Source organism: Limulus polyphemus, unplaced genomic scaffold, assembly GCF_000517525.1.
Source record: "Limulus polyphemus unplaced genomic scaffold, Limulus_polyphemus-2.1.2 Scaffold8438, whole genome shotgun sequence".
Lineage (NCBI taxonomy): Eukaryota > Metazoa > Arthropoda > Merostomata > Xiphosura > Limulidae > Limulus > Limulus polyphemus.
The window spans coordinates 9,479-23,922 of record NW_013674048.1 but is presented as its reverse complement, the minus strand read 5'-3'; the positions used below and the strand labels follow the sequence as shown (position 1 = coordinate 23,922).

At 36.7% G+C, this 14,444-nt stretch overlaps 1 protein-coding gene across 1 annotated transcript in view; it reads right to left on the bottom strand.

Moving 5' to 3' along the window:
• Positions 1–14,444, bottom strand: part of LOC106475344 (chitotriosidase-1-like) — a gene marked incomplete at its 5' end in the record, with an annotated part of 29,247 nt that overhangs the window by 5,849 nt on the left and 8,954 nt on the right. The window contains 3 exons of the mRNA XM_013936032.2: positions 1,057–1,061; positions 8,394–8,579; positions 9,014–9,143. Coding sequence (XP_013791486.2) covers positions 1,057–1,061; positions 8,394–8,579; positions 9,014–9,143 — 321 coding nt within the window. The remainder of the gene's footprint in view (positions 1–1,056; positions 1,062–8,393; positions 8,580–9,013; positions 9,144–14,444) is intronic.

Here is a 14,444-nt window from a genome sequence, read left to right as displayed (position 1 = left end):
GAAGAGGAGGTTTGTAAGACTCAATGTACAAGCTCTGGACAGGCAAAGTGGGAAATCCCCCATGCAGAGCCAAAGTCCCAGATGGTGTATAGGGTCCACCACCTTCAAAGCAGAGAGCCTGGCATAACCATAAACCACAGACCCGTAGTCCAGCTTGGAATGTATGAGGGCATGATAAATCTGCAACATAGAACATCAATCCACTCCCCAGGAGGTGAAAGAGAGGACACAGGGGATGTTCAATGCCCTTGTACACTTGACACATAGGTGCTTGATGTGAGAAGTAAAAGTAATCTTATGGTCAAAGATAATCCCCAAGGACTTTGCTTCAGGAACCACAGGAAGAAGAACATTACCAAGATGGAGCTCGGGTCAGGGTGTTGGCAAAAGTGCATGCAAACAGTTTTGGATAAAGAGAATGTAAAAACCATTTGCTGTGGTCCAGTCTGAAGCTGCTGCTCAATAAACCTCATGTCAACGACTGACAAAAGATGTCGAAGTCGTCGACATAGATCCCATTTGCAACAGTAGGAGGAAGTTGTCGAGTAAAAGTATTGATGTTAACACTGAAAAGCGTGACATTCAAGACACAGCCCTGAGAGACTCCAAGTTTATGCATGAAAGAATGGAAAAGGGTCGAACCCACACGGACTTAGAATCATCTCTCATGTTAAAATTTATGAATAAAATGAGTAAATCGCCATGCAACCCATAGAAGTGGAGATCCAGCAAAATAACATACCTCCACGAAGTGTCATAAGCCTTTTCAAGATAAAAAAGATAGAAACAAGATGTTCTCTCTTGAGGAAGGCTTCCCTGATCGAATTAGGTGGTCCATGGTGGATCACTGTCAACGAAAACCACATTGGGTGGACTAGAGGAGGTAGTTTGATTCAAGAAAACCAAATAAGACGAGGATTAACTATCATCTCCAAAACCTTACAGCTAGTCAAAGCAATAGGACAAGAATTACAAGGAATCTTGGGATCCTTCCCATGCTTTGAAAAAGGTAGAACAATAGTGTTGTGCCACATATCAGGAAAAATGTTCTCCTACCAGATCTGGATAAAAACAACCAGAAGAAGAGAAAGTGGGGCAGGAGAGAGACAGTGCAGCATTTCATAATGAATGACACTGGACCAGACCAATGAAAAGCAGGCTTACATTCCACCAATGTAAAAGGGCGATTATAGTCATAAAGATGATCCGCCCAAAAGGAAAGAGACAATCGCTCTGCCCGACACTTGATGGCCAAGAAGGTGGAAAAAAAACAGAAGTGCTGGAAAGATAAGCAAAGCTCTCCCCGACAGTATTGGCAATGCTTTGTACATCAGCAACTTCCTGGCCATTGGAAGCAAGATGGAAAGGGAATGGGAAGCATACTTCCCATTGACCTTCTCAATCTTGTCCCAGATGACTTTGGAACTGTTGGTTGAAGAGATGCTGGTTGTGAACTTAATCCAAGATTCCTTTTGGCTTTGACATCCGACCCACCGAGAATGAGCTGGAAAGTAATGCAGTTGGAAAGAGTGTGATATATGTGAAAGGTATCCCAGGCCTGTTACTGAGCCTTCTATGCCTGCTGTCTGGCAGAAGACCACCATGGACGAGGATACCATGGGAAATGTGTCGAGGTTTTGGAGATAGAATGGACAACTGCTTGAATTATACAATGAGTTACTGCTTCCATGCAGTCATTAATAGACAGAAGACTAATGACAGAAGGATTGAGTTCCGAGAGAGAGGTGAGGGAGAGCCAGTTGGCCTGCTCCAGTCAGCTGGCATCGACCATGGCCAACCTCCCTCAAGATAATGGGAAAATAATAGCTACCCTATAGATCACTGTCAACCCTTCAAGAAAAATGAGAGAAAAGTGACGGGGAACAGATAGATAGATCATTAGCAGTAAAAGACTGAGTAGGTGCATGAAAATATGTAAAACACCAGTATTGAAGAGAGAAAGGTTGTGATCTGAGAGCATATGCTACACAGAATGACCCCTTCCATCAATATTAGCATCACCCCAGGGGGGATTGTGTCCATTAAAGTCTTGCAACATGAAAAAGGGAGATGGCAACTGTTCTATAAGAGCATCAAGGTCTGATTTACTGTAAGTCTCTCCTGGAGACAGGTAGATAGAACACACAGTGATCGTATGACACACGGAGATAAGGATGGCTACAGCCTCCAGGGGTGTATTGAGTGGTGCAGATAAGATAGGTATGTGCTGATCAACTAGCAGTGTCACCCCTCCATGGACTAGACAATTACACAACCTGTCATTCTGGTATAAAGAAAACTGCCAAAATGTGACAGTATCAGCAGGTTTCAGGAATGTTTCCTGTAAGGAGACACACACCAGATGATAGGAATCAATCAAGGCCTTAATGTCATCCATACTAGAAAGGAAACCTAGACAGGAGGAGAACTGGGCAGAAAATCCTTCAGCTTGTGACCACTCCATTTTTCTTTAGTTGAAGGAGGTCTGTCGACCTCCATGGAACCTGCCCTGGGTCGATTAGGCAGATCTCTGTTGGAAGAAGGAGACTCCAGTAACTGATGGCGTGACCAATTGTTCTGCACCTCGGGGCCAATTAAGTTAGACTCAAGAAGTCACTGGAAGCAATGGCAGGGACAGAGACAGGAGTGCAACTATGGAGGGCAAAAGATTCTTCATGTGGTGTGAGAAAGACTCTGATGGAGGCATAGAAATAATTATCTGCACCCCCACTGTAGCTATGGAACTGAGAGCAGCAAAATATGTCCAAGGTGAAGCAGGGGATAACAATTTATGTAGTCAACAGTTCATAAATGCTGTACCTCCTTTTCCTCCACCCATTTAGGGCAACATTGATAGAAAGCAGTGTGGAAACCACCACAAATGACGCAGTGAGGATCCAGTTGGCTCTCGTAGGCATCATGGTCTTTGTCACTATAATGAGCACATGACAAAGAAACACGACAAGATGCCTTAGAACGTCTGAACTGCTGACACTGGAAACATTTGAGAGGGTTAGTAATATATGACCATACCTTACAGCATAATTCCATATTTGTGAGTGAAGATAGACTGCACAGCAGAAACTCTATGGCTGGAGAAACCAACGAGGATGTCTGACTTGGGGATGTTCTTCAAATCTCTCTCAACAATAACTCCTCATGAGGAGTTCAAGCCTCTCTAATCCCTTCTGAATGAAAAAGGGAGACATTTGCCCTGAGGATTTGTCAAACAAAGAATGAATAATTAAAAATCGAAGCACAGGAGCTGACTTCGGCGGTGACTGTGTAACAGAGTCTTCCATATGTGGTCACTTACTTATTAACTTTTTTAATTTTTTTTCAAGGATTGGGGAATTATAATGAAAGGAGAATGATTCAGTGCCCACTGACCCCACCCACCATGGAGTCCTTTTAGGGAATGCACCAAAATGCCAAATAAGGACACTGTAGAAACGCCAGGGCTTCAAGAGCACTATACCCAAACACCAGCATCACGCACAATGTCCACAACACCCTTTGAAAATGCCCAACACTGGTACTTAGTTGACCCTAGCCCAATAGGACCAGCCAATTGACCCTGGGGGAGCCACGCCAAGGCCACCCATCTACAGGAATTCAAGGCCAAAGTGGCGTGTTTCAGTGCTCCAGACACCCCTTCAAGGGTCGTCACGCATGGCAAACACGTGGGTGGATGTTCAGATCCCAGAGGAGGTAAACTGAAGATACAGAACCTTACCTGGGAGGTCCCCTCACCACGAGAGGTCAGTCATTGTACATGAGATTTATTGAGCAGCAGCTTAAGACTGCTATCACTTGCTTGTTGGGGTGGACCAGAGTGAATGATTTTAACTTCTCCTCCAAACCAATCTGCATGCGTTTTTGCCACCAGCAGGGTTTGCACCCTGATCCTGATCTCCTTCTCAGAACATGTAATGCTATCAGGGGTGGATTTAGGGTCAGATCAGCCTGGAGATAATTTTTTTAATGGGCCTATTATGATCATGACTAAAGACTAATGTAAGAAGAAAACTAAATCTCAAAATGAGTTTTTTAGCCCGAGAGTGGAGCTACAGTCTCGTTGGCTACACCTTGCCCTGCCTCTGAATGTTATCACTTGGTGTGCAAGATTTTGTTTATATAGACTAGTCTGTTTCTTAATTTATCTGACCATGGTTCCATCTGGCCAGTAGGTTCAAATTAGGGTTGGCTGTACCTGAACCCAAGGGGTTTCTGATCTGACCATATGGTTCATTCTATCAGTAAGTTGCTGTTCGGGTACAAAATTTCTATTTGAATTCCAGTGGGTTTAGTGACTAGCATATTGGCTGCAGATAAGAAGATCCAAGGTTTGAGCATGAAACATTCCACTGAACATGTTTTACACTTTCAGTTGTGGTGCATTATAAAAAATGAAAGTCGATTCTATTATTTGATTAAGAGTAGCTGTGTAGGAAGCATGTGCTGCTGGCTGGTTGCTTTCTTTCTGGTCAGTAGTTTTAAATTAGAGACAGCTATGGCAGAACCTTGGTGATTTTTATATGGATGTTTAAACCCACGTGACACATGAGGTACTGTTCTGTTTGAATTGGTCAAACATCAGACATCATTTTATATTTGTGTAATCACATGCAAACATGGGTAGAAAGAAAAGTGGCTGAGACAAAGTTCTTGGGACTTATCTTTGACTGTAAACTGACTTTTATTCCTCACATCAGCCTCGTGTCAAGTGTACAATGGCACTGAACATCCTTTGTATTTTCTCTTCCTCTTCTTGGGGAGTGAATGGATGTTCCATACTCAAGATCTATCGTGCTCTCATCTGATCTAAGCTGGATTATGGGTCTATGGTCTATGGTTCAGCTAGGGACACTGTCTTGAAGGTAATTAGACTCATCATCTGGGGCTTCGACTCTGCAAAGTGGCTTTCTGCAGAGTTTGTACACCGAGTCCTGTTAACTTCCTCTTCATCTCAAATGTTTGCAACTTTCCTTGCTGTATGCTTGAAACTTTGATCTTTAATGTGGCATCTTACCTGGGGTTGTGTCTTCCTTCCTCAATGGGCTGTGCTCTTTGTGAATCAGCAGTCTGCCATTTCTCCTCTTGGCCTTCTTATCCAGGCATGGCTGGCTGGCTAAATTGGATCTGATATTAGACGATGTTGCTGAATCCAATGATCAGCTTATTCCATCATGGCTCATTACTATCCCTCACTTTTGATCTTTCTTTGAGTCATTTGAAGAGGACGGATACTCCTGATTGGAAGTATCGTCTTCTCTTTACTGAACATCTTTTGAACAATTCTTCCTTTCCTGTTTTTACAGATGGTTCGAACTCAGCTGGCTATGTGGGCTCTGCCATGGTTTGCTGTGGCTCGGTGGTTGCTCACAGGATCCCCTCTACAATTTGTGTGTTCACTGCCGATTTGTATGCCATGTCATTTGCCTTGGATCACATAGAGGCCAAGCAGTACACTAACTGTACTATATACACTGACTTTCTTAGCTCTCTGCTGACCCTAGAATCACTTAATGTCAATTATCACCTTGTTCTCTTACTTACTTGGAAATGATTAGCCCATTTGTGTTTGCCATCCATTTCTATCCAGTTTTTCTTGATACCTGGCCATGTCAGCATCTGTGGGAACGAGCTTGCTGACGCAGCAGCCAAGTCCGTTTGCTCTGGTGTTGTCACAGCTGTGCCTGTCTCTTATGTGGACTACGGATCTATGATTAAGGCACGGCTTCACTCCAGTTGGCAGTCGAGTTGGAGTGAGCAACTTCATAACAAGGTTTTCCAGATCAAACCAAATGTTATTATTTAGCTATCTAGTTTATTTAAGGATAATAAGGAGGACGTTGCCTTATCTAGATTATGCTTTGGCCACAGGTTTTTAACTCATCGTTTTCTTTTATCTGGGATTGATCCGCCAATGTGTGGCCTTTGTAACACTCAAGTCACAATTGCCCAAATATTGCTTTCGTGCCTTCGTTACGACTGCGAGAGGCGGAGCCATTTTACATATGTTTTTCTCGGGATTTACCTTTGATGTTGGACGGTGTCATTGGCAATGGTGATACTGTCGGATTGATTGTATTTTTAAATTTTTATGAGCATTTTTCATTGCATATAATTTTTAAACTGCTTTATGAGTATTGTTTAGTTTTTAGCTTGTTTTCCTTTTACTTTTTATAATATTTTACTTTTTTGCCATTTTTACCGGTAATTTGGCGCAGATAGCCTAGCTGCTTTGCGCCAATAAATCCCAACCAACCAACCTTTAACAGCTATTTTTTACAGCTGTTCACCATTTTCGGTAGATTTTCAAAATTGTTTTCAGTTTCAGAGCGAATTGTCTGAGTTGTTGTAACTTTTTAATGATAAGTTACACATTTTATACAGTGCACTTAATAGGATTATTATGGAATTGAGAGATATAAAAGTAAAAGTCTACTCTCACTGTAATTGTGTGAAGTTTAAGAATACCTACCCCGATGTTTGGAAAACTCTCACTGAGGCTGGCTAAATAACTTAAAGCTTGTATGTACGAAAACGAGCCATTATCTCGAAACTCTATTTGAACCGTAAGATTGCAACTTAGTAGAGATTTACAAAATTAACAACATGCCTTCTTGTTCGTTACTGAATAATCTCACAATCTCTATAAAAAAAAGAACAAAATCATACTTATGTAGCCTAAGAGTTACGAATGTTTTTGTTACTTTTCGAGAAACCACAATAAAATATTGTACTGACACAGAAACAAGTTAATAAATTCTAGACCTGAAACTTATATAATGGGACTAAAAGGACCATTAACGAAATACGTTATTTACACAGTGATGTTCCATATGTTTCACTGAAATTCTCATTCAAGGGTCTAAAAATTCCCTTTCGAGAGTTAGTTACACCATTGATGAAAATTTGTACCTTAGTTTGAATAGTGTAAGCTTAAAGACAAACGTAATGGATTTGTCTTGGATATGTTATAATTTTTAAATATACGTACAAAATACAAGGCTCAAGAATTGGTAGGTTGTTAGCACAAAGCTATACAATGGGCTATCTGTGCTCTGCTTACCACGGGTATCGAAATCCAATTTTTAGTATTTTAAGCAAACACCCTTTTTTTTTTACCCAGGATTCTCTTTTACTATTACATGCATCTGGGAAAATCTCTGCACAGAACATCACTGTATTCTGAAAAGAACATGAACAACTATGTAGGCTTAAAGCTTTTATCTAACCTAATTAAAAATCGCAAACAGGAAAACCGTAACAAATGGACTTGCAATTTGTAATTATACAGATAATCTACTCATGTTTTAACTTAAAATCAAACACTTTATTTTGAAATTATCGCAAAGAAACCACAACAATGACATAAAATGTCAACGATAAAAATATTAAGTATAAATTATGTTAGATGTACAAAGCTTGTTTTATTTAGTTGATTATAATACCCACTATTAAACGTTTCATCAAAAATGGTTTGTGAAGAAATGATTAATTTTTAAGAATATTTTAAATAATATTTAGTCGTAATCATAAAATCTATAAAATGGATTTATCGATGTGAATTACGTTCAAGTATAAAGCATAAGTATATCAAATTTAAAGAAATTTGATAATTTCGAAAATAAAGTTCCTGAATATAATCCAGTTATGTACTTCATATTCCTACCCGCATTTAGTGCTAATTAATTTTATTAATTTATAGCATTTTTGCTTCCTATACTCTTGTAGATACTTGCAATTTTGCATATAAGGAAAACTGGAGCTATTCACTCCAATTTAGTTAACTAAAACTATGAAAAACAGTGTAGCGATGCCAATTCAAGAGATTAAAATCTACACAGACAGAAATAATATTAACAGTTACAACGTTGAAATAATATTAACAGTTGCAACTTTGAAATAGTATTAACTGTTATAACTTTGAAATAGTATTAATAGTTACAACTTTGAAATAGTATTAACAGTTATAACTTTGAAATAGTATTAACAGTTACATCTTTGAAATAGTATTAACAGTTATAACTTTGAAATAGTATTAACAGTTATAACTTTGAAATAGTGTTAACAGTTACAACTTTGAAATAGTATTAACAGTTATAACTTTGAAATAGTATTAACAGTTATAACTTTGAAATTACAGCAATTTACTCTAATTTATCAAACACCTTAATCTGAACCGCAGCTTAACACTAGAGTTTTAGTTGTATCAGGTATATATATCACTTATAATTAATATGCAGATTTGTTGAGAAATATGTTTATAATTATTCAAGAATATACACTATTTTGTATATATATATGCACATCAGTTAAAGGAAAATGAAATTTTAAAAATTAATCAGTAAAAAGGCGATAATAGCCATGAAAGTTATACGTACCTCGAAGTAGGCCATGTAGCCTTTCTCTTTGGTTGATGGTCCCTCCTTACCTGGACCATTGGTTGGAGCTTCAAGTTTGTTGTCTTTTGGGTCTAACAGTGTATAAGTCCGTCCGTAAATGGGAATGCCAACAATTAGCTTTTCTGGCACAGCTCCAAGTTCCAAGTAGTAGTCTATGGTCCATTCCTAGCAGGTTACAGTTTTAGTTCGCATATTTTGTAAAAGATAACTCAAGATCCGATAAATTTCCGAAGATAACAATTAGCGAGATTTTTTACACAATAATGAAAAATAGCTAAATTTGCCCCTCACCCGTACTCTTGGACAAAATCTCGTATTTAAAGAATTTCTGAACATGCATGCACAGATTGAACACAGAATTATACTGTTTGTTTTATTATTATTTGTATACACTGAAGAATCATTTGCTAATATTGTGACTGTGTAGCATTCAAAAAGTGAGCAAAGAAAATCCTGTTAACATTCTTCTTCGTAAAATCCGCAGCCTAAAAAATAGTTTTATACTACGTTTAGCTTGCTCTTTTGTAACACATAAGATTGGCTAAAAAAATTAACTTATCTACTAATTTACAACATTTCAAGAATGCAGAACTACTTACAATGTTCAATTTATTTCTTCTGTCCCATCTGCTGAAGTTTGGACGTTTAGAAAGTGGTGAGTGGTGATGAGTTTCAGATTCATAAGGTGTGTGGTAGTCGTAGGATAACACGTTCATGAAGTCAACATACCTGTAATTGAAGAAACTGTTGAAAGAATGCATTCTAATCTTTATAAGAAAGTTATTACGTATACTTATTACCAGGTTGATTTTTAGTTTCTCTATAAGTAGGTAGCTTTCTTTGATTGGAAGCTAATTATCACTGGCTTTTTCTTTTCAATACTAAACATTTCATGTTATGTCACCAAAATACAAAACTTGTTCCACAACACTTGACCTCATTGATAATAAGTATTACTAATGTTTTGTCAAGATTGTGTAAGATGCTTTCCAATTTTACTATGCGAGTAACTTAATACTAGGGAATTATTTATTATCATCTTTGCAAAATTCTTTGCTATACTGTGTGAATTATTTCTATCTTTTTTTGTTTAATCGTGAGACAACGTTCTGGATTCCTGTTAAGTCCTTCATCAGGTCTGGAGTGAGTGAAAGAAGGTATAATGTTTTATTTACCACAGTTTAATTAACAGAAGAAGTTTTGAATGCCTTCCATATTATGTTGTTTCCATATTATTATTAATTAATTAATACGCTGCTATTAATACACTTCAGGGTGTTTTAAAAACAACTAAATGATGATTGAAACTATTATATTAGTTTGGTTGATTAAGACAAACAACATTCGAACTATTTAACACAGAAAATTACTCAACTTCTCAACCTACTAGTTCATTACAAAGCCTTGAAAATATATTATAAAAGCTGAACAAAGTGAATACATGGTTTATCAAAAGAAAGTTAATGGACCAGAACCTATAGGTATTATTGTTACCTCAAATGTGCTGTAAACAAATTCTGAATAATACACTAACAATAAAAGCCAAGTCGCCAGAAATTGTACACAATAGAAACGTTGTTATTTAAACCGCGGGGAATCGAACGCTGGATCTTACCGTTGTAAGTCCGTAGGCTTACCGTCGTCCCACGGGGGAACTAGAGACGTTGTTAACATATTGTTTTAAATAAAACTGTACATTAGTATATGAACAATGGACACTATAACGTACAAGAACTTATATAAATGTTGTTATATTTCTGAAATTTTAATTAGAGCTGTAGAATAACTTCTTGGTGAAGAAAAACTAAGTAACTGGAACTTATAAAGCGTGGACCGTTGGTATTTTATTGAGATTATTTAAGTGGGCTAAAAATTAGGGTAAAAATAACAGAAACTAATCTATTACAGCTTCTTGCTGTAGTGGTGTTGTTGCAAAGCCACACATGCCTATAATGGAATCTAAGGGACCGGAACCTAAACAGCTATTTTAATGGATATTTAAATGGGACTGAAGAATAACGAATCTTTGTTATTTTATGAGTTTTACTTTTTCATGAAGCTGGAGAAAAAACATGCTAATATATAAAAACTAGAGGTTATCATACAGAAATCTCAAAAACGTTTTTATAATACAGGATTTTAAATCAAGCTGTTGAATAGCACAAAAGAAAACTAAATGACCTGAACTTATAGGTATAAATTTACTTTTATTATACTGGGATAGAAAATGACTCATTAATGAAACAGGCTATCAGATCGTTAAACAATAGTGTACAGCTATATCATCTGTGAATACCAATTACTATACAGCCCTGTAATCATGAAATGTAGTAGTAAAGTTGCTACATTCAAATCTAAAAGCTAGCAGCAACGTATTTATTACTGCTCACAGTTACTTGTTATTATTTACTGAAAGCTAAACTAATTCACGTTAAGTTTGTTTGTTTTTAAGCCCAAAGCTACATAATGGGTTATTTTTGCCTTCCCACCGCAGGTATTGAGACCCAGTGTTTAGCGTTATAAGCCCTCAAACTTACCGCTGAGCCACCAGGGGTTTCACATTAGGCACCTATTACTTAATCGTAGATATTAGTTATGAACAGTAACTAGCAATTATTTACTCACAGTTTTTAGTTATTATATAATCATACGTACTAGACATTGTTCGTTCCAGTGATGGCTTTGGTGCTCATGCTGAGCATGACTAACTATTTCTGTGATTTTGTTCGTTAATTATATATTAGAGAAAACTTTCTAATGAACACTCAAGTTACTTACTAAAATGAATTAATGTGTGCTACTGTTGAAGCTATTAATTCATTTTATGTAGAATTTTTTGAATTGTAACTTAAATACAAGCTAGTGTTACTGCAACTACCAGTGTATCTGTTTGTGTGTGACATGTTCGTTAAGAGCAGCACCTTACCTACTTAGTGGCTACGGACGCCCTTAAAGGCAGCGAGGCTAGCCGTACTAACGCATATTGGCCAAAGTCATGCTCTTTACAATAAACATGAGCTGATGTAGTACTGGATAGATGTAGTGATACTTACGAAGGCTGCTTATGAAGCACATTTATTTTAGTGCAGTTGTTACCTGCTGTATCATGCACGGTGATTTCATTGCATATAAAAGCAGTAGTCAAAAGGTCTATTAAAGAACAAGTTTGTAATCTATTTGATTATTATGAAACGCAAAAACAACCATTAGTTGTAATACTTAGTTAAAGTATCTAGTAAATATCTTTTCTACAGTTACTAGTCGTAATTTATTCACTGTTTTCAGTAACTATGTACCCATAGTTACTACATCCTTTAGTAACTACCCATCTACTTACTGTTCATACCAGATATTATCCATCATTTATTCACAGATTTTAGTTCTTGCTTATTCACAGTTTCTAGACATTGGTTTTGAACCAGTAAAAGCTTAATTGTTACCTATTCTATAGGCATTGTTTTATTCATCATTATTAGTTATTATTTATTCATAGTTTTAATTATTACTTATTCAAGGCTATTAAGGCATTATTTATTATGCATTTACGGTTATTAAGGCGTTATTCATTATGTATTCATGGTTATTAGTCATTAATATTCACTGTTTTTATTCATTAGTTATTTACAGTTACTACTTATACAGTTATTAATTATTACATATTATTATTTATTGAAAGTTTCTAGTAATGACTTATTCACAGTTAGTAGATATTGATTAGAGAATGAGGCCTAATTATCGGTGTTTTGTTATGTATCCTCTTATTAGCACGAGTGTTTCTTTCTCTTTTAATCTTAGTGTCAGTTACTAGTAAGATTATAGTTCAGTCTTTTGAATTATTTTGTTCAGTGACATTTCCAGTAATTCACAGTATCTTCTGTCAACTCTATGAAATGAACCCAGGGCATTAGAGGTATATTGCACAAAGTAATGATTGCTTCAGTTCTGTATCCTATACCAGTCTGTCACTAATTATTAGTTTGGACGTAAAAAGCAGTTTGGGTCAGCTACTTCCAAAACATTTTGTGGTGTGCATGTTTGCCTTGTGTCTTACATACTACTACAACAGATCAATGTTACTGTATAAAACCAAACATACGATATGAAGTATATACTTTGCAATAAGGCGAACGTGGGATACAACAGACTGAAGTGTCAGGCTCTATGAAATGGGATGAGTTCATTTCTGCTATATATTTAGTCAACCTGAAATTTGTTTCTTCTGATTGTCCCGGAATATAATTCTTTTTAAGTCTTATATGTACTTTCAAGATCAGTAACTTCTGAACTACATTGTTATTACAGTAAACACGCTGTAATAAAGCCTCTTTACTCGATTGATCATATTTTTTAGTATCAGCTTGAGAGTGCTTTAAAGAAAGTTTTAAGAGATCAGTCAAAGGATTCATTTTGCTAAGATAACTAAAAGTGATTTCATGATGCTAGGATTTTAAAGAATACTAACGAGTTGTAATATTTTTAATAGGAAAAGAAAAATAGGCCTACAAAATGAACCTTGCTCTCTATATAAGGAAGAACTCGAATCACAAAACCTGACGCACAAATTCAAAGTTAATATTTTTGGAGAAAAGTGGCCAACCTTCTAAGCCTACTGTAGATCTTGACTGCAATGAGTGTACAAAAAAAAGCAGTTGACATACTTAAAAAATTGATATTATTAGTTACTTACATAAAAAAACGTTTGAGAAACCAGCAGAGGTAAATCGGAATGAGCAACTGGTTTTTTGAATGTCGTGTTACATAACTTGTAAAATATAAAGGTAAATATAATTCAATACAATTAAAAAATATCAAAGGCCCGTAAGAAGCTAAAGCTTCGGTCAATCTGGACAGTGTCACTCTCGTCAGTGGCACTATCCAACGTTCAAGGTAAACTCCGAAGTAAAATGTATATAAAATAGTGCCTTTGTAGACAAAATATGAAAGTAAATTATGGGCATTTGTTACATGAGTATCACAAAAGTCACACGTTGGTGGATCTGTTCCTTGTAAAAGAAAATGACGAGAAAGAAAACTGTGGCCACTGTATAGTCTAGACAACATAACTTCCTTTTTCCTGTTCTTATGGAAGCTAGACAACTAAATAACAACAGCAGCAGGCTTTATCTGGAAAAGCTTGATATTATGTTGTTCACTCCAAATCGACTGCGAACTGGCGTGTAGCCTTACCTTGTTGACAGATATGATGTCCACGTAAGGGAGTTAGATCTGTAACAACACTAGAGTAGACACATGTTAAGGAATCCAGTTAAACTAAATAGAGAGGGATGACAACGAAACATGAGCCAATCTTTTCGGGATGTCCAAGAGAACTGGATAATAATTCTCATTAAACGATTCCAATGCATTCAAAGAGCTAAGCGAGTAAGTAAAGATTGTGCAGTTAGTGTACTGCTTAGCTTTTACATGATACAAGGTAAGTGAAATAGCATATGATTTGGCAGTGAAAACAAAATCTGTAGAGGGAATCCTGTTAGTAACAATAGAGCCACAAGAAGCCGTGGCAGAGCCCACAGAGCCATTAGATTTTGAACCACCTGTAAAAATGGAAACAGATGTTCAGTAAAAAGAAGATGGTACTTTCAACCAGAGGTATCCGACCTCTTCAGGCGGAGGTAGTAACAAATTATAGCAGGATTGGCTGATCATTGGATTCAGCAATATCGTCCTATGTCAGATCCGTTTCAGTAAATCGTGACTGGATGCAAAGGCCAAATGTAGAAATAGCAGACTGTCTATTTGCAAAGAGCACATCCCTATGCTTTGGCCATAGTTTTAGTACCTAAGGTTTAAGGGATAAGGTTATGCGTTGACCTGAACAGTAAAGATGGAGTAGAGGCAATGGAGGGTATTTCCAGATTAATTATGTATGGATATATATATATATATATGAGACTGAACTTTCTGAAATGTTGCAGTGATAGTTACATATATAAGACTATGAAGTGTATAAAATATCTAAACAAAGACTGCGAACTGTATTGTGATATATATATATATATATATATATAT